Source organism: Talaromyces proteolyticus (assembly GCF_021365285.1).
Source record: "Talaromyces proteolyticus strain PMI_201 chromosome Unknown BGW36scaffold_2, whole genome shotgun sequence".
In the NCBI taxonomy this organism is placed as follows: Eukaryota; Fungi; Ascomycota; class Eurotiomycetes; order Eurotiales; family Trichocomaceae; genus Talaromyces; species Talaromyces proteolyticus.
Window position 1 is genome coordinate 1,467,802 of NW_025764278.1, and position 16,909 is coordinate 1,484,710.

The window sequence follows — 16,909 nt, forward strand, 5'->3', positions numbered from 1 at the left end:
TTCATTGTGTTGTAAATGTAGAGCATTATAGTCTAATCATAATAACCTACATGTATCGCTCATTTACCTATCTATTATCCTAAAGCGCGTCGTTTAAAGATCAACATAAGCTTTCAATAAAAATAAAAATAGAAATAACCTAGAATTAGATACAGAAATTGGAAACACTATAAAATAAACATAAAAATAAAAATAGAATATATAAAGTATGTATACTTAATATGATAGATCCAAAAAGCAAATGATAGTAATAAGAATAACAATCACTCAGACTTTGTACATATGACGCAGTGCATTGCCGAGTCGAAGGTGTCTCGTAACCAGTTGTGAGTAAAGTGAAGCTTACACTGGCTTGATATTCAGATTATAAAATTCACTTTATAAAATTCACTTAAAATCCGAAAATTCAACAGACATTTCCCAAGTTAATTCTTTATTTTATGAACACAACTATATAACATATAATAAATACCACGTTCGTCCTTCAATGGTCTTGTCTGTTTTCGAAAGGATGGAGTGCCTGAGGCAAAACCGGAATCTGGTCACTCAACGCGTTTTCGCGACACGCCGAGACGCGTTTTGCACGTCCAACTTAACTTCTGCTACTACTACTATTACTACTACTACTACTATTTCTACTTATCTAATGATACGTACAATATCGAAATGGTACGACAAGCACGCCTAGCCTTTGCTTCGATAAGTTCCGACGTGGATGCCAGAGCTGGCGAGAAACGCAAACGCTCAGTCGCCGAAAATGACGCGCTCAATATCTCCGACTCCCCAAAACCCGAGAAGAAATCCAAACAGGCCCTGGAGAACATCCGATGACTACTCGGCAGCCATGGTCAAATTTCTTCCTGAAGCCGTGAGGCTCTCCGAAATGGACGAGCAGGGTGTGAGATGCGCTTTCAACCTTCTACTTTATCTAGCTTGGAACGCATACGGGGATATTGATGCTAGCTTCAAGATGAGTGGGTATGGCGAGTGCGAGGAAACATACCCATTAATGGATGAGCAAATGATGAAGATCATCGATCTACGTGCTGCCATGGTGGATCCATGCACCTCTCCCTCCCCCGCCGTTATTGTACCCCACCGATGGACAGACGAAGATGCGTGTGTTGGCGAGTTCAAGACAGGGCGGCCTAATAAGCAGCAGCGAAACCAAATTGCGCGGCAGCATGCAGCGTACGACAAGAAGAGGAATGAGCTAGCTAGGGAAAGGAGGGAGACTGTCACAGGCACAGAGTGGATCAACAATGCGATAGACGAACTTACCGAGTCGAGAGACTATATCGAGCCTTATGGCCACGATGGGTTCTTCACGAAGAGTATCACGAGACTCGAAGAGCTAAGAATAAGCCTACAGGCAACAAATAGTTCAGCAACGAACGATCATAACACTTGAAACGCTTTTATCCGTTAATGCGATCACCAAGAATTTGTACTTGTTTTTGTTGTACAGCGCTGTGGAGGGTTAATACCTATCGCGATAAATCTTATGCAATGCGCCTACATCCGAAACGGCCGCTCCCATTCCATCTTCAATGTAAACTACAGTCGAGAGCACAAATATACGGCCGCTTCATGAAGAATAGTGCTGGCTGACCCTGCTTTGCGTCGCATTACGGCCAATTTGGCAATCTAAACTGCAAACTGAGGGGATCGATGTTGTACTGTGCTGTCGTATTTATGTCCTAACCTAGACCAGACAGCAAAGCTTAAATAGGCTACCTAGAATAACCACTACTTCCGATGTATAACACCTACTCTAAATTTGAATAGCTGTGAGATAAACTTCATCCCACACAGGAGACATGTAACGTTGAAGCTCTTACGTATTAACAGCAGAAGTATTGCGCGGGATGCAGTGGGTCATGAAATGCGGAGAAATTTCACACCCCACGCAGTTGTCAATCCGAAGAATACATGTACGTACTATCTATTTCTATCAGTGGACACAGGTTGGGGAAATATTCTCTATCCAAAATTCCGGCAATCCGATTCTTGAAATCGAATGGAATATCAATGGCCTCAACTGGTGATATTGGAATTCCAGGTTACTTGTCAATACTTTCTCGACGAGATGAATCTTTCGTCAGCTCGAATCTCAGACCGCTCGGATCTGAGGGCGATAAGGAACAGGAAAACAACTGCAACATGAAAAACGTGGCCCATCATGATGCAACCCAAGGCCCACTAGGCACACATCCTTGCAGAGATTCATAATCCCGTCGGCCCATCGGAATGCGGAGTGCTTATTTTAATACCAAGTCAACATCCATTGTTGAACTAAGGAACCTGTGTGTAAATAAAGAAGATTGCCAATTCATATAAACGGAAATGAGAAGACTTCTTGTAGCGCCACTGTTTTTAACACTGGCAACAGCTGTAACTTGGCAGTTGCTTCCACCCCCATTGACTTTCTCAAATGAATCGCAGTCCTTTATTGATTTTTCTTCGGTATTGGTCGAAAAGAAGGTCTATATTGAGCGCAGGTTCTCCCAACGAAGGGACTCTGCTGGGCTCACGCTGATTCCTCCCTCGGCATACGAATTTGCGCAAACCTTTATTGACGACCTTGAGGATATCACCAGCACACCATGGTCACTGAACGTGGTTGAGAAACTCCCCAAGCACGGAAATGGTATATTCCTAGGATTCTCGGCCCAGAACCTGACTTATCAAAATAAGGTCGCGACTGAAGAAGGGTACACTCTTGACATTCGCTCCGATGGAGGCGTTGTTATTGCAGGGACTGGTTCCAGGGGCATGTGGTGGGGAACGAGGACATTATTACAGATGCTCATACAAAAAGAGAGCTCCCCAAGCAACATGAAGCTACCCGTCGGACATTTTGTTGATGCACCCGCATACCCTACCCGTGGTTTTATGCTTGACGCCGGGAGAAAATGGTACTCTCTGTCGTTCTTGAAGGACCTCTGTACATATGCGTCTTTTTTCAAAATGTCCGAGTTTCACTATCACTCGGCCGACAATTACCCATTATCGCGTGGTCACAACGAAACTTGGTACAAAGTATACTCCCAATTCTCAATGAGACCCATAAGCGATGGTTTATCTGGCCTTGTGCAACGAAAAAATGAAACTCTAAGTCCCGATGACCTGGAAGACTTTCAGCAGCATTGTGCTAGACGGGGGGTTACCCTAATACCAGAAATCGAAGCTCCTGGTCATGCTCTTTCGATCACCAAGTGGAAACCAGAGTTAGCCCTCTTTATTAAGGACTTACTCAACCTCAGCCATCCCGATACCATTCCCACAGTCAAGAGCATATGGACTGACTTTCTCCCGCGGCTTCACTCAAAGGAAGTGCATATCGGCGCTGACGAATATGACTCGACACTCGCAGATGACTACATCAACTTTGTCAACGAGATGTCGGACTGGATACAGAAGACATCAAATAAGAAGATTCGTATCTGGGGCACGTACGAACCATCGCCCACGAATCTCACCATATCAAAAGATATCACCATTCAGCACTGGCAAGCGGGCCAGTCGGACCCTACTCAATTAGTCGCTGCTGGATATAATATTATTAATTCCGAGGATAAATGGGCATACATGTCAATCAAGAACGACCATGTCCCAATTTCACCAGCCCCATACCCAGTCTTTTTCAACGAGACCAAGTTGCTAAATTATGGTGATAAGCAAGGCAATCAATGGGATCCACGCGATATTAACTATGAAAATTTGACACTAGTGCTGGATCCTGCATCAAAGTCTAATAAAGGCGCAATATTTGCGGCGTGGAACGATAACGGTCCTGACGCAAGCACCCAACTAGAGGCTTACTATGCTATCAGACGAGGGGTACCTCTTGTCGCTGCTCGGGCTTGGTCTGGATCAAGGGGGCCATTGATACACGGAGACACCATCGACCAGACAATTGACTTCCTAACACCACGCATCCCAGGAGAGAACCTAGATCGGGTATTACTTCCTTCTCAATCAAGAGGCGATTCGCTGTTTTCTTGGAAGCGTCAACCACATCATTCCGAAAAATATCATCTCAATAAGGGTAGTAAAGGTCTCAATTATACTCTTACGTTATCCGTGTCTGGGCCTTTTAATCTGTCATCCTCTGACGTGTCTCTCTCGCTCTCCGCTCCTATCTCCAGCAATTCCTCCAGCACTTTAGTCTTCACCTCTGACGGCTGGTCTTACCCTCTACGCTCAACATCTTACAACGACAGCACCTATTTCCCTGAATCGCCTGGCATGGGTCGTATTTGGGGGACGCCACCAGGGAATATGACGGAATCTTCGCACGTGCCAGTGGCCATCGCCAATCCCTCTCTTGATCACCCAATAAAGATTACAATCACAAGCGATGCTATACGAGGAAGCAGATGCTGGGTTGAGGGTAATTTTGTAGGCCGTTTCGAGGTTCTTGTATTCGGGGGCCACAATGTTTATGAGTCGTGGAGCCAGATGGCTTTTGTAGCCCCGTTGGAGATGGTGGAAGGCGGCATTCTGGAAATCGATCTGGTGGAGAACATTGTCGAGCAAGCACATAAGTAGTACAACCATAAAAATAACAGTTTCAATCGTGAAACACCGATTCGTGCAGGTTCGGTAGACTTGTATACTTCGTAGCCCTAACCCTGTGCCCTATTTCCACTTCCGGACAGACCCGATTACATCATGATCATGTCAGTCCTACTATAAAGCTGCGCCTTTCCACTACATGTCGCCTTCATGGCAATTCACTTGCATAAATCGGAAATGAGCATAGTCTAATTCAATTCAACTTGAGCTTGCTTCTCATTCTCGGGCATACCACGCTTATCCTGTCGGCGCCTATTGTCAGAGCTTCCAGGTCTGGAAGGGACCACTCTTTAATGAAGAGAGAGACGAAGAAGAACAAACATGCAAAATCCCATACGGTCTAAACCAAATACATCATTAAAAGCATTAATACCGAAAACAAAAAAGGGATAACAAAAAGGAAACTCTACAAGAGCCAGATACATGTATTGAAAATGCCACCTCCACGCCCCGTCCTCCTCTCTCCCATCCACTCCCTTATCTCCGCTTTTGCTGCTGGTGCGCCCTCTTCGACCATTTTAACACACTTCACAGCCTCCCCAATCCCTCTAGTTCACGAGCACGGGGGTTGCTATTTTCGACACGGTCTGCCCTTCCTAGGTCGCGACTTTATCGGTCTTTCTAGGGTGGGCGAGTACTTTGATTTACTCGCTGAGTATCTTTCATACAGGGATATGGTATTTGAGAGTGAGGATGACTGGGTAGTAGATCCTCAGAATATGACTATATGTCTTCGAGGGCAAGCACAATTCACATACAAGGAGACTGGAGAAAGCTGGAATGAGACTTTTATGTGGAGGGTTACCTTGTCGGAGGACTTGACAGGGGAGAGTGAACCGGGTCCAGGGCAGGGGTTGAAGGTGCAGGAGTATCAAGTTTGGGCGGATACAGCGGCAGTATTTTTGGCTAGTCGTGGGGAGTTGAAACATGTCGCAAAGGGGACTGGGGTGGAGATGAATGTACGGCCTATGACAGGCAGTAAGGAGTCGGATTATCCAGCGAAGCATAAACTAGGAGATGGATTGTCAGCTTATGGTAGTTGTGGATGAGCAGGAAAAGAAAAACCAAGCTAGTTATTATTCTATGTTAGAAATAGGAAATATCGAGGTAGCATCAAGGCGTATGGGAAAGTCTGATAAAGATACATGGTTGAATAAGAATAAAAACCCCTTAACTCCCTTCACTTTTCGAGATGAGCAGTAGTCTCGACATGCATACACTGCCAAAAAAAAACCAAGACAGAAATAAATAAAAATGAGGTGGAAAAATTGGGAAGAAAAGAAAAAAGACAAAAAGCAAAATCATTGCTTCCAAGATTTTCCGCAATTCAAGCACGTGCAGAACAGTGTCATCGGCTCATCCGCACTGCGTGTTTGCGCCTCGGTATATGTAACCTTGCGTTGACCGCATTTTCCGCACTGCAAGCTTGAGCTGATACTTCGTTCTGCCTGGGCGACCATTGCCTTGTCCATGTTCTCCTTCTGAATCTTCTTGTCCGCTTCTCTGCGTGCGTCGGACTTGAGTTCATCATGCGTCATTTTAACAAATTTTTCAGGTGTCACTTCATTGGACAGCAAGCGCTGTCGAAGTTGGGGATTAGATTTATTCTTTAAATTCTGGAAGAGACTTCGGATCTTCGTCTTGTATTGCTCCTTCGTTTCAGGGCCAAACGCAATGAAAGCTGCGGTTTCGATGGCGGTTGCTTTCGCAAGCACGAGCTTCGGCGATTCAGTACTCATGAAGCATAGACCATCATACATAAGCCCTAAGCAGCTGTCGCGGGTTTTGTTTGATGTAACACTGGTATCCACGCCGTCGGCTTTCCATGTGCGCTTTTCGGGCGGTACCGATGACTTGGACGCTCTATCTCCAGGTGTGCTCACTGATACGGGCGACCCCGCGCCCGTGTTTGGTGTGCTCGAGCGATTCGGAGTTGGAGAACCATTCGACTTTTGTTTAACTTCGCTTCGCCATTTGGAGACAATCTCGGAGGAGAGTCGCGCAACGTCCGGTGTTTTGTGCTGCTTTAGTTTGTTCACCACGATACCAATCCGGGTCGAGCGGAGGAGATCTTCTGTGGGCCGCACCCCTTTCTGAAGGTCTTTCAAAATATTAATCAGATTTGCTGGAGGATCGCCGGACGTCGCCGCCTTGGTCAGGGCTTTGGCTTTGAGCTCGATTTCTTTCGCATCCATGGTAGGGCTGTCTCGACGTAGACTATGATAGTTAGTCAAGTTTAACAACATGTATCCACGTCAAGAACAGATGATAAAAGATTACCAAATGAAGTGCCTTGCGCAGTCTGATGCTCTTATGGCGCATTCTCCACAAGGACGACATTCGGATAGACACAGATTGAATACAACCTTTCTTGCATGTTGACGTATCTCAAAACTCACCGAATTCAATTATAGGATAAGGCCGAAGAGTATGGGTTCAGCTGATAGCGTATAAGCTGTGGCACAAATCTCTCCGACCAAAGTATGCGATCAGGGAAAAGTCCGTAGAAGCCGGATCTTGCAAGTACCAAGGATTGCAGCGACACACAAAGTGACAGGATTCATAAAAATAGGAAACAGAAATAATATGAGGAAGACAGAATCCAGAAGAACACGAAGGGAAGCGCAACTGAGGGACAGAGCGAGATGTCAGTGATAGGAAAGGTGTCTTGCGACAGCAGCCGCGGGATGTTTGTGAGGGACTTGCGTGCCCTTTTGGGCAGGCCGACCCACTTTCAGCTTCAAATCTTGTTCTATTGGTTGAATGTTACCGGCCTTCCCTTTTAGGACGGAAACACCTCTTCATGGTCTACAATTGTCTACGATTCCTTGCACAGAACCACCCTAGCAAAGCTAGAAAGGATAAAATCGGCTAATTTCGATATAAAGGCTTCTTATTTATAAATTTATATAGGCTTATGAAAAGAATTCCAGCGCTGACTCGCACAGAAACCTCATTATCGGTTTGGCATGGGTTCGGCATAGGTTCAGCATATGCTCAGTATCTGCACTTATGGGCCAACCAGAGCAAACAATCCATCGACCAACTGACTAGCTAACCGGTATCTTCGCTTACAGGACTTTCACTTCACCATGAAAAGATAAACAATTCCACTCATCAATGAGACTAATCATACAGTAAGCCTTTCTAACATCCATATTGGCTCTTGTCTTTGTCCATCATCACCATAACCGGTAGCAAAAAGCCGCCATCATTTTTTTGATTTGCTTCTAGAATGGCTACCAGCAAACTCCTTTCCAAGGCGAGTTTAATCTTCCCCGGAAAGACAATTGTCTACTCCACACCCGGTATATAAAACCGTCGTCCTTCCAAAATGACCACTACCAAACCCCTTTCCGACGATGAGCTTGATAGGCAACCTACCGTGTATTAAGCGACTAACATCGCAAATATTCGAGGCTCGTGGTATTGCTGCTGACTATGCCCTAGTGTTGATGCATCAATTGATATCTGACAAGTAGGTAAAGCATATATTACAGGATTCATATAGTTTCATACGTTCCAATAAATTGATGTTGTGGAATGCTGTATATTTTCTAGTTCGTTCTGCGTAAGGGTCCATCTATCATCATTAATCATCTGACGACGTCGCAAAAATAGACCTATGAAGTCCAAGAGGTATTGGAGGTAAGGGTTTGGAAAATGGAAGCAAGTCTCTTCACTGAGAGGCTGCAAATTGATCTTATAGACATATTGTATGGGTGGTAGTAGCCGATTGATCTCAAATTCTAAGTTCAAACAGTTTAAAATGGGGGAATCAAAACCGAAGATTATTGTTGTCTGACATATTTGCTGTTTATATGCCAGTTTTGCCGAGTGTATCAGCCAATGCATCAACATCGGCATCTTTCTTCTGGCTAACGGGCTCGTCTTCGGCTCGAATAGTCTCCTTCAGAGTCTTGTCCGCCAGATGTGATCTTTCTTCTTCTTCCTCATCTGCTTCCTCTTCCTCCTCTTCCTCTTCTTCCTCCTCTTCCTCGAGCTCATCAAGCTCATCGATTCCCCATGAGTCTTTTGGGTCATCATCTGAGCCATGCTCTTCTTTCCTATTTTCGAGAAGCTCGCGCAAATCCTCGACATTACCGTCATCTTCAAGAAATTTATTGCCATTAAGCTCGATGCGTCGAAGGGCTGGAAGGGCTGTCTTTGTTGCAAATAAGAATTGTTTAACCCCTGCGGCGTTTATATCGTTGTATTGTAAACGTAATGTCTCAACCTTCTGGTTCTTGCCAGCGGCAAGTGCCTCAGCGATCTTGATACCACCACGAGCAGACAACAAGCAGTCGCCAACACCGAGTTCCCGTAAGGAAGTCCACCCTTGAATGACGCCCGCTAAAGCAGTGGACCCCAAAAGAGTGAATGTATTATCTTGCAGATCGACAACCTCCAAGGCAGCCGCATGGCTGAGACCTTCCTTCAAAAGAAGCGAAATACCCTCCTGCCGGATACCATTTTGAGTCATCTTTACAGAACGCATCCCCTTGGCATGGGCCTTGTAAGCATTTGCCCACGCGACCATACTGCCATTCTCAAGACGGTTGCGGCCGCAAACAATAGATTCCAAAAGAGGAGCATCCTTGCCCTCTTTGCGAGCCTCCTCTTTGCGTTCCGCAAGTTTTGTGAGCGCATTTGCAATCAAGGTACCGGCATTGGGACCAAGACCGTTGTTATTCAGGATAAGATGGCGCAAGGGCACGGCGCGAGAGAGAAAATCGACGAGGGGTGCTTGCGTGTTCAGGCCGAATGCGTTATCGGAAAGGTTAACGGTGTGAAGTGTAGGGATTTCCAGAAGGGCGTTGAGTAAGGCGGTCAACGCAGGAGGGATTTCCGACAGGAGTCGTGATGTGAAGATATCGGCAAGATCGGCAACTTCAAGGCTCTTTTGCGTTGCGAGCACAGTCGCAAGGCGCTCAGAAGCGGCAATACCAAACGTGTTTCCTCCAAGGTGCACTTCGGTGTATGATGTATCTTCGAGAAGAGGCTTGACGTGAGCCTCGATATCTTCGGCAGTGTCGAGCTTGAGGCTCTTGCCATCTAGAGAGAAGATCTTTGGAGCCATTGTGAAAATAAGATAAGACCTTCGGAGACACTCCAGGGTTCAGGGTGAAATAGCCACAGTTAGAAATAAATAAAATCCCCGCGGGGCTTGAACGAGTCTTAACAAAGCGATGCAAGAAAAATAGGAGGGGTGGTGCTATTTGCTATGGCCCCCACTAAGAAAAATAAATAGTAGTTCGATCTCGCCCCTCTCTCCTATCTTAGTATTAGTGACTGCGGCAACTATCGCGCGGATCTCACCGCCCGGGCTCTTTTCTGCCGATTCATCGACCCAGCAATTATTAATCACAACCAGCATTGCGCTCTTTACATGTCGCCGACGTTATACAAGCTGTTCTGTCGCTGTGCCCTCTACCATTGAGCTATAACTACAAGTTTTAAACCATCCTGCAGCTTCCACCATGTGGTTCTTTGGCTCATCAAATAGTGAGTCTTCTTGTTCCGCAAACCTCTGCGAGTTTCCTGCTCAATTGCATAATTTCGAAACTTCAATACACTTTGACTCTATCGATTATTTACTAATTAAAGCCACTTGTGAATAGATTCCATTGCTGCACCAGCACCGGAGGTGACTTCTGTACAAAAGAGCGCTGAACCCGCTAGCAAACCCAAGGTAAGTCCGTCAATACATTGTACACCCTTAATAAGTTGGGCCAGAAACTGACAAGTCGAATAAACATTTCTAGCCATGCTGCGTGTGCACAAAAGAGAAATCGACGCGTGACGACTGCATGCTCTTTTCCAAGTCCGATGATCCCGCCCAGACGGAATGCAAGTCTCTGGTTGAAGAATACAAGAGCTGTATGGCTGGATATGGCTTCAAGGTTTAGATTGGCCGATTATGTCCGACTCAGGAAAAGAATGCCCCTATTTGTTGTATTATATACTGTAATATTTGTCGCATAGCATGGGATGGTTATGAATACACCCCTCTCCGTTTGGCGTTTATGGATAGAAATATATGTACAGTACGCAAACAACTTCAAATTCGCGATTTTATTGATCTACAAGCATATCAAATAGCCCCAGGTGCCGGTCACCTGCCTTTTGTGGTTTCTTATCAGGGATATAATCTTCCAGTCGTTGTGATCGACCGATATAGAAAGTAAATATATAAACAATGAAGAAATCACGCCTGAATTTCAATTCCTGTGCAAATCACGCAATTAGTACAATCAACCGAGGGTATCGTACAAAGTCTAAGCAAATATCTCTCCCTTATTGGGTCTTCTTCTTAGATCCTTCCGTAGACTCCTTGCCACTTATTTTATAAGCCTGCATAACTAGATTTCCGATCGACCACAAATAAGCCAAACCAAACCCGCCAGCACCAATCAATGCGTTCAGCACAACCCAGAGTTCAGGTTTCGTTTCTGGTGGTGGAACGAATGCCTCAAGAACATGCCAAGCAACCATGCCGATGTAGAATCCCCAGTGAATAAGTCCAGTGAGAATATGCACGGTTGATTCTTTTGATGAGCGTGACCGATATGTTTCGATGGACGTGGGGGGGAGACCAAGTAGATAGGCCCACAGTAAGGTTATAACAAAGTATGGGATGGAAAGTCCTTCTCGCTTCAACAATGGAAACAGAGTCCAGGATCCAAGGATATTCGCCCAGCCAATCCATGCTCTAGAAGATTTTTTCAGCCCCCCATCGCCACTGAGGAGAAGGGTCATCGGAAGTAAAGGTAATAAGATGCTCTTTTCGTGGACCTGGAAAGAAAAGAGAAAGAATCCCCAGGCACAGCTGCTAAGGGCTAGTAGAATGAGTTGTGGTCGTGGGTAGAGGAAGATCACCAGACAAGGAATGAAGATAGAGGCGAGAGTAGCACCGAGAGATATTCGCTGCAATAAATCGGTGGGAAAATTATTCAATTTATAGAAAGTGTGTATGGCACACCATGCATTTGCCACCTTGTCCTCGAATAAACCTCTAGCAAACGGGAAGATGCGATGGATTATCTGGGAGACTTGAAGAATCGGTCCATGAAACCAACCATTTTCAGTTATTTGCGCTGGGAGGTAATCGATGAAATCAGGCAAAGAACCCGGCAAAGGAACTCCATTACTCTGATCATGTAGGGAGACAAGGATGAATGGAGTCAGCAGGATAGCAAACGCCAAGAGTGTTGTCAAAGCAATGGTAAAGAAACGAGGGATCCTAATTCGCGGGAAGATGCAGCTCCCCAGAAGGAAAGAAAACATGATCGGTGCGTAGTACAAGGCCATCTGCTTAAAACCGATGGAGGCGACGAAGAAGACGCATGAAAGAGACCATCTTCCAATCAAGATACTTTCGATGCTTGCAGCCATCAACCCCAGCATCACCGTATTGTACTGGAAATGGCCATGATCGATAAGAATAGTGGATGGTTGCATCAAAATGGCGACCAGTGAAATTGATGTTGACCAGGTTGGCAAGCCATTCAAACGAGCATATCGCCGTACGAATAAGACGACTGCGGGGACATAGATTAGGAATTCAGACACGATGACTGTAGCCCGCATGTACAATTTCAGAAGAGGGTCCTCAACACCACGCGAGGAATCAAGAGCGAAAAAGGTAGGATCAACCCAGGTTCCACTATAAGAGCTTTGGTGTTAGCTTACGACCTTTCCTTTATAGGTTGTAGTCAATTCGCCATACATTTTCCCCAACAACCAGCTGTGGTAGGCAGTCAACGGCGGGTAATCGAGACCCCAGTACTTCAGGTCGTAGAAGTACCACTTCGTCGGAGAAAGATGGATTGTAAGCTCCATCCAGTGTCTTTGCGCTTCGAAATCGCCGTGCATAGGAGGGGTTTGGAAGCCTAGGCCTAATGAGCATGTCGAACGCGACATAGAAACCTCCAGACCACCAACCTGAATATCCCCACAGACTCACAGCCCATCGGAATAAGCCCACTGCCATGAGAATTAGGGGAAGTATAATCCATTGCGATGTTCCTCCTCGAGCAGCCCATAAGAACGAGACAAGAGGGAAAGCAGGCGCAGCTTGAGGGGTGCCCAGTTCAAGAATCAAATCATTGTTGGAGCCGGAGGGAGATGACAAGAGCTTCTTTTTTTGGCGGGGACGGTGCGAAGCGGGAGATGGAGATGCCATTTTGGCAATATCGAGAAGTATCAATTTATTTCTCCCATTAGTCGACCCAGTTGCAATTTATAGTTGTCATTTAGGCAGCTGGTCATCTAGGCAACTTTGTTATTTGGCCAGTTTTGTTATTTGGCCAGCTTGTCAGTTCGCAGCTCCGATGCGGGCTGTGTTGCGATTCGCGCTAATCCATAACGGGACACCCCATATTCACCATTGATTGGAGACGATTGAAACTTGCGATCGAGTATATGTATGTACAGTTATGACTATTCCACTTAGCCAATCCCACACTTAGTCTCTGAAACACGTACAAGTATGCGTTATGTTTTATTACAGAAAGTATGCAACAAATAAAAGACATGCATTCATTTCACCTGCATACATGTATTGTACTAGTTACAACGTCATCGCTGAATTCTAAGTACGCGACCATCAGGTCCAACCTCGATGCCTAGATGTTCGCGTAAAAATGAAGTCGCTTCGGGGGAAGGCGTAAACGTAGACCGAGATAGGGTAGCGGGGTTGTAAGCCCATTGGTCACGAATGGTATCAAGTAGCCCCATGTCCAATATCACGGCTTCACCTGACGCGAATGTATCCAGTGGATGAATATCCTTTGCGCCTTGGCCAGCATAATCCTCGTCCGGTTCAGCAAGCAGTTCAGTATGCTCTGGTGTGTCATTCAAGGTGCTCTCAATTGGATCTGGCAACGTATCGTTCTCCTCATGCCTATGGACGCCTCTCTCTTCGGCATCGTGATCCTGAACAGGTGTTGTATCGTCCGCCGTACCTGCAGTGCCATCATTGGGCGTCTGCGCATTCCCATTCGTTCGCACTCGTTCCATGATCAAGCCCATCATGACCAAATGTATCAACAGAATAAGAGCATCAAAAACCAGGAATCGTAATCGCGACACAGGTGCCTTCTGTCCCACGAAATCAATGAACAGGCCGCCGTAGAGATAACCGCGCGTTTCTTCGCCGGCACCGGGATGGATAAACAACAAGTGGAGGAGCATGCATAGCAAGTTGCTGCTGAAGATGGCACCGACAAATGGTTGGTTTCTAGTCGGGTCGAAAGGCGGCGCTTTGGGGGTAAAGAGTATGAGTTGTACAATAGCACGTAAAGCAAAGAGAAGGAGGGAGCAGCTATATATGGTCAGTAGCCGCCAATACGTCCGATGTTTCTGTCTCGAGAGGTGCATACTCCATATAATACAATGCCGCTAGCTCGCAGTATAACACAATATCCAGCTCGCGCAACAAACGATCGATAAATGCGATTTTTGCCTTCTTCCGTACGCTCTGCCTCAGGACCTGCTGGGCGGAGGGTGCGGCAGGTTCGGGTTCGCGGCCGTCATGGTCATGGCCATGGATGGCGACGTCACCAGGGTCCGGGATGCCAGAGACGTCGGCGAAGTACTCTGCATCCCTGAAGGCATCTGGAGTGGTCATAGAGGGGTCATGAGGAACTCGAACGACGACAGAACAAGAGCGGGGGCAGGACGACAAGAGTGCACCGACTCCCGGTGCAGCACAGAGAGGTTGAACCGTTGAGGCTGTGAGCCGTGATCAATAAGACGTGAAGCCGTGTTCCGCTATAATGAGGGTCAGTGGCATTACCGATGAGGCTCTCCCGCCAACAAGCGCCTTTCCCTCTGCGGCTCTGAAGTGGGGCGGAGTTTTATCGGACCGGATAGTTTTTGGCCAATTGCATGACATGTTGTCACCCTGATAAGGAAGGTGGGTTGGTGTCCCAACAACGCAGCATTCTGAGTGGGCAGTGGCAATAGTATCCTGCCAGAGGAGAGTTGGCGCCAAGACATTGGAGTCCAGATATTAATATTCGGTAATAGTTAATACTCAGCATATACAGTATACACACAACTGCGTCGAATTGACTGACAGCCTGCCACGATAAGAATGGTCACTGCTGGGCGACACAAGATAACAGCGAGCTAAGTGGCCAGCATAGGGTTTCATTGCGGCCCAGGAGAGTCAGAAAACGCCGCTAAAGCCTGTCCTTAGTCGATTAGGATCGCCCGCCAAGCACGGTGAGCCGCCTTTGTCCGCCGACCGCCCGAGGCCCTTGGTGCTGTTCCAATACGACTCTGCAACTAACCGGCCGGTCATCCTGTTGCTTTTCTTCGCTGTCATCCACCTAGCCATGATTCCCATCTTCACAACAGCGTGCGGGGTTGTGGACTGAGCAGCTGTGTGTCTTAAATCTCTCGCGTCTCGCCAAGCTTCGACCGACCGAGCAGTCGGTCGATTGAACGATTTGTCGCCCAGCCTCGTTCTAAGCAGAATTCTATTGTCCGGGGGACAAGTGGCATGCTGTGCGGCTTATCATGTCCTTTCGCCTTCATCGCCAATTTCTCGGACATCTCCATAGGTGTGAGCGGCGGTTTATCTAGATTTCCAGGGCGAGCGTGGAGCAGAACAAGCGATGCGGCGGCTTCCGTTCTACACCAGCCTGGTGGCAGCGATCCTTTTCCCATGTCAGGTCTTTCCAACGAGCACATTATACTGCGAATTCGATAACAACAACTGCATCGACGGCTTGGCCCAATCTACTTCATCTTTCCGTCTACAAAATATCTCGATACCGCTTTCTTTTGTCTATAGTTTCGATGCTGGGCGGTCTCCACAGGACGGAAAATCGTCAATTAAAGTGGGCTACTGGCTCCAGTACGACTCGGATGTGATCAGAAACCAGCTTCACGACTCTCCTAGCATTAACCGGACCACCGAATTTGGACTTCGCCTGCTGAATATCCGGGGCTGGATTGGCGGCCACCATCATGGGTGTAAAGCCGTCTGGGGGCCTCAATGCTCTCAGAGCTTAAAGTCATACCTACAACAATCCATTTATAACCTGAGTACATCCAAGCTGCCATATGAGAGTGCTCTCGAAACGGTTTTGAAATCATTCATCGATAATCCGGACATGTCCATTGAAGGATGCCCATCAAAAATGTTCCTCGCAGTTGACATTCCTACAACCCGTATGAACACTGCCTCTCTCTTTTTTTCCCTAATTTCTTAGGAGAACATGTCGCTGACTATATAACTAGCTTTCATCAACGAAACCTCAAGCATTGGTAAACCCAACAATATTCAGATTGCGGACCCTGGCAACCCGTTCTGCCCGTCGAGAACGACATACCTTCCCAACACCACCCCCGATCAGCAAGCCATGCAGATTGTCCTCGGCATTGCTGCCCGCAGTCCAACATATGGATCTGAATCATTACATGGGCCGCAAGATGTTGATGTCGATTTGGTTTGTACAAAAGCCCCTAAGCATATCCCCAATGAAGTCTGGCCCGGTGGTCCTGGAGGCGATGACGGCCACGACGACCATGATGGCCAATATGCAAATCCAAGTATGCCGGCATACAACCCCTTTTTAGGGAACCGTGCGACTGTAGTCGATGCTTTCGACTTTGACTCTGATTACGATTTTGATGATGACGAAGAGGCGGACGAAGATTGCCCCTCTTCTGAGATTTGAATTCCACTTCTTATTTTTTTTTTTTACTGGTGATTAAACTAGGTTCGGCGTCTTATCTTGGTGACCTTACTTGAACGTGGCATTTATCGGTGCACATATTGGGCTTCTCGGTGATAGCAATTATTGATTAATTTGTACACATGCATTCATTATGACCAAAAGCTGGCTTGTTTGAAATGGCATCAAGTCAGATGTACATTAACCATGATCAACCATTTTCAAACAAGTAAGTAGCATTATTTCTATTGCAACATTTAGAACCATTCTAGTTAATGCCTAACTCAGCACGAAAGTTGTACTTGACAATATACTGACACCCCCATAATAAAACGTTGAACAAGACAGCAAGACCCGCACAAGACTTCAAATGTTGGGGTGTGATTGGGATGGCATCAAGTCGCTGAAAAGTCCACATAATCTTTTTCCAGTATTATTAATTGATATTCATCAATTGCATTTGAAGAATACTAGCAAGCTAGAATACATATCAGTTAAAAAAACATGCTCCTTGTCAATAATAGTATGAGAAGCTCGACAAATATTGATGACAGTTCCCTCCGGTCTTCGGGCTTTGTATATTTTTCAAAGAAGCGTAACTACAGGTATGTTGCATATGAATGCAATATATACGTCAG

General features: G+C 46.3%; 9 protein-coding genes across 9 annotated transcripts; 5 read left to right on the plus strand and 4 right to left on the minus strand.

Annotated features, from left to right (window-relative positions):
• Positions 1–590: 590 nt before the first annotated feature.
• Positions 591–1,760, plus strand: BGW36DRAFT_369566 (uncharacterized protein). The gene has a single exon (XM_046215154.1). It carries the CDS (start codon positions 716–718, stop codon positions 1,409–1,411), a length of 696 nt encoding a protein of 231 aa, XP_046076595.1. The 5' UTR covers positions 591–715; the 3' UTR covers positions 1,412–1,760.
• A 586-nt stretch (positions 1,761–2,346) lies between these two features.
• BGW36DRAFT_354994 (putative beta-N-hexosaminidase) lies at positions 2,347–4,554 on the plus strand (the record flags this gene model as incomplete). Its single annotated transcript, XM_046213590.1, has 1 exon — positions 2,347–4,554. One exon carries the CDS (start codon positions 2,347–2,349, stop codon positions 4,552–4,554), a length of 2,208 nt encoding a protein of 735 aa, XP_046076596.1.
• A 178-nt stretch (positions 4,555–4,732) lies between these two features.
• Positions 4,733–5,648, plus strand: BGW36DRAFT_369568 (uncharacterized protein). The gene has a single exon (XM_046215155.1). The coding sequence runs from the start codon at positions 5,016–5,018 to the stop codon at positions 5,628–5,630; it is 615 nt and encodes a 204-aa protein (XP_046076597.1). The 5' UTR covers positions 4,733–5,015; the 3' UTR covers positions 5,631–5,648.
• BGW36DRAFT_403940 (transcription elongation factor S-II) lies at positions 5,649–7,253 on the minus strand. The gene is made up of 2 exons (XM_046218911.1): positions 6,862–7,253; positions 5,649–6,798 (listed from the first exon to the last, which is right to left on the minus strand). Exon 2 carries the CDS (start codon positions 6,774–6,776, stop codon positions 5,883–5,885), a length of 894 nt encoding a protein of 297 aa, XP_046076598.1. The 5' UTR covers positions 6,777–6,798; positions 6,862–7,253; the 3' UTR covers positions 5,649–5,882.
• A 1,145-nt stretch (positions 7,254–8,398) lies between these two features.
• Positions 8,399–9,661, minus strand: BGW36DRAFT_354997 (ran GTPase activating protein 1; the record flags this gene model as incomplete). The annotated part of the gene is made up of 1 exon (XM_046213591.1): positions 8,399–9,661. The coding sequence occupies one exon, from the start codon at positions 9,659–9,661 to the stop codon at positions 8,399–8,401; it is 1,263 nt and encodes a 420-aa protein (XP_046076599.1).
• A 215-nt stretch (positions 9,662–9,876) lies between these two features.
• Positions 9,877–10,635, plus strand: BGW36DRAFT_369572 (cytochrome C oxidase copper chaperone-domain-containing protein). The gene is made up of 3 exons (XM_046215156.1): positions 9,877–10,086; positions 10,203–10,273; positions 10,347–10,635. Exons 1-3 carry the CDS (start codon positions 10,062–10,064, stop codon positions 10,488–10,490), a joined length of 240 nt encoding a protein of 79 aa, XP_046076600.1. The 5' UTR covers positions 9,877–10,061; the 3' UTR covers positions 10,491–10,635.
• A 188-nt stretch (positions 10,636–10,823) lies between these two features.
• On the minus strand, positions 10,824–12,915 carry BGW36DRAFT_88704 (ALG6, ALG8 glycosyltransferase family-domain-containing protein). Its single transcript, XM_046222671.1, has 3 exons — positions 12,526–12,915; positions 12,311–12,473; positions 10,824–12,247 (listed from the first exon to the last, which is right to left on the minus strand). The coding sequence occupies exons 1-3, from the start codon at positions 12,764–12,766 to the stop codon at positions 10,879–10,881; spliced, it is 1,773 nt and encodes a 590-aa protein (XP_046076601.1). The 5' UTR covers positions 12,767–12,915; the 3' UTR covers positions 10,824–10,878.
• Positions 12,916–12,949: 34 nt separating this feature from the next.
• On the minus strand, positions 12,950–14,339 carry BGW36DRAFT_369576 (uncharacterized protein). The gene is made up of 2 exons (XM_046215157.1): positions 13,965–14,339; positions 12,950–13,906 (listed from the first exon to the last, which is right to left on the minus strand). The coding sequence occupies exons 1-2, from the start codon at positions 14,210–14,212 to the stop codon at positions 13,162–13,164; spliced, it is 993 nt and encodes a 330-aa protein (XP_046076602.1). The 5' UTR covers positions 14,213–14,339; the 3' UTR covers positions 12,950–13,161.
• Positions 14,340–15,206: 867 nt separating this feature from the next.
• On the plus strand, positions 15,207–16,274 carry BGW36DRAFT_423141 (uncharacterized protein; the record flags this gene model as incomplete). Its single annotated transcript, XM_046219794.1, has 2 exons — positions 15,207–15,765; positions 15,835–16,274. The coding sequence occupies 2 exons, from the start codon at positions 15,207–15,209 to the stop codon at positions 16,272–16,274; spliced, it is 999 nt and encodes a 332-aa protein (XP_046076603.1).
• Between the last annotated feature and the right edge of the window lie 635 nt (positions 16,275–16,909).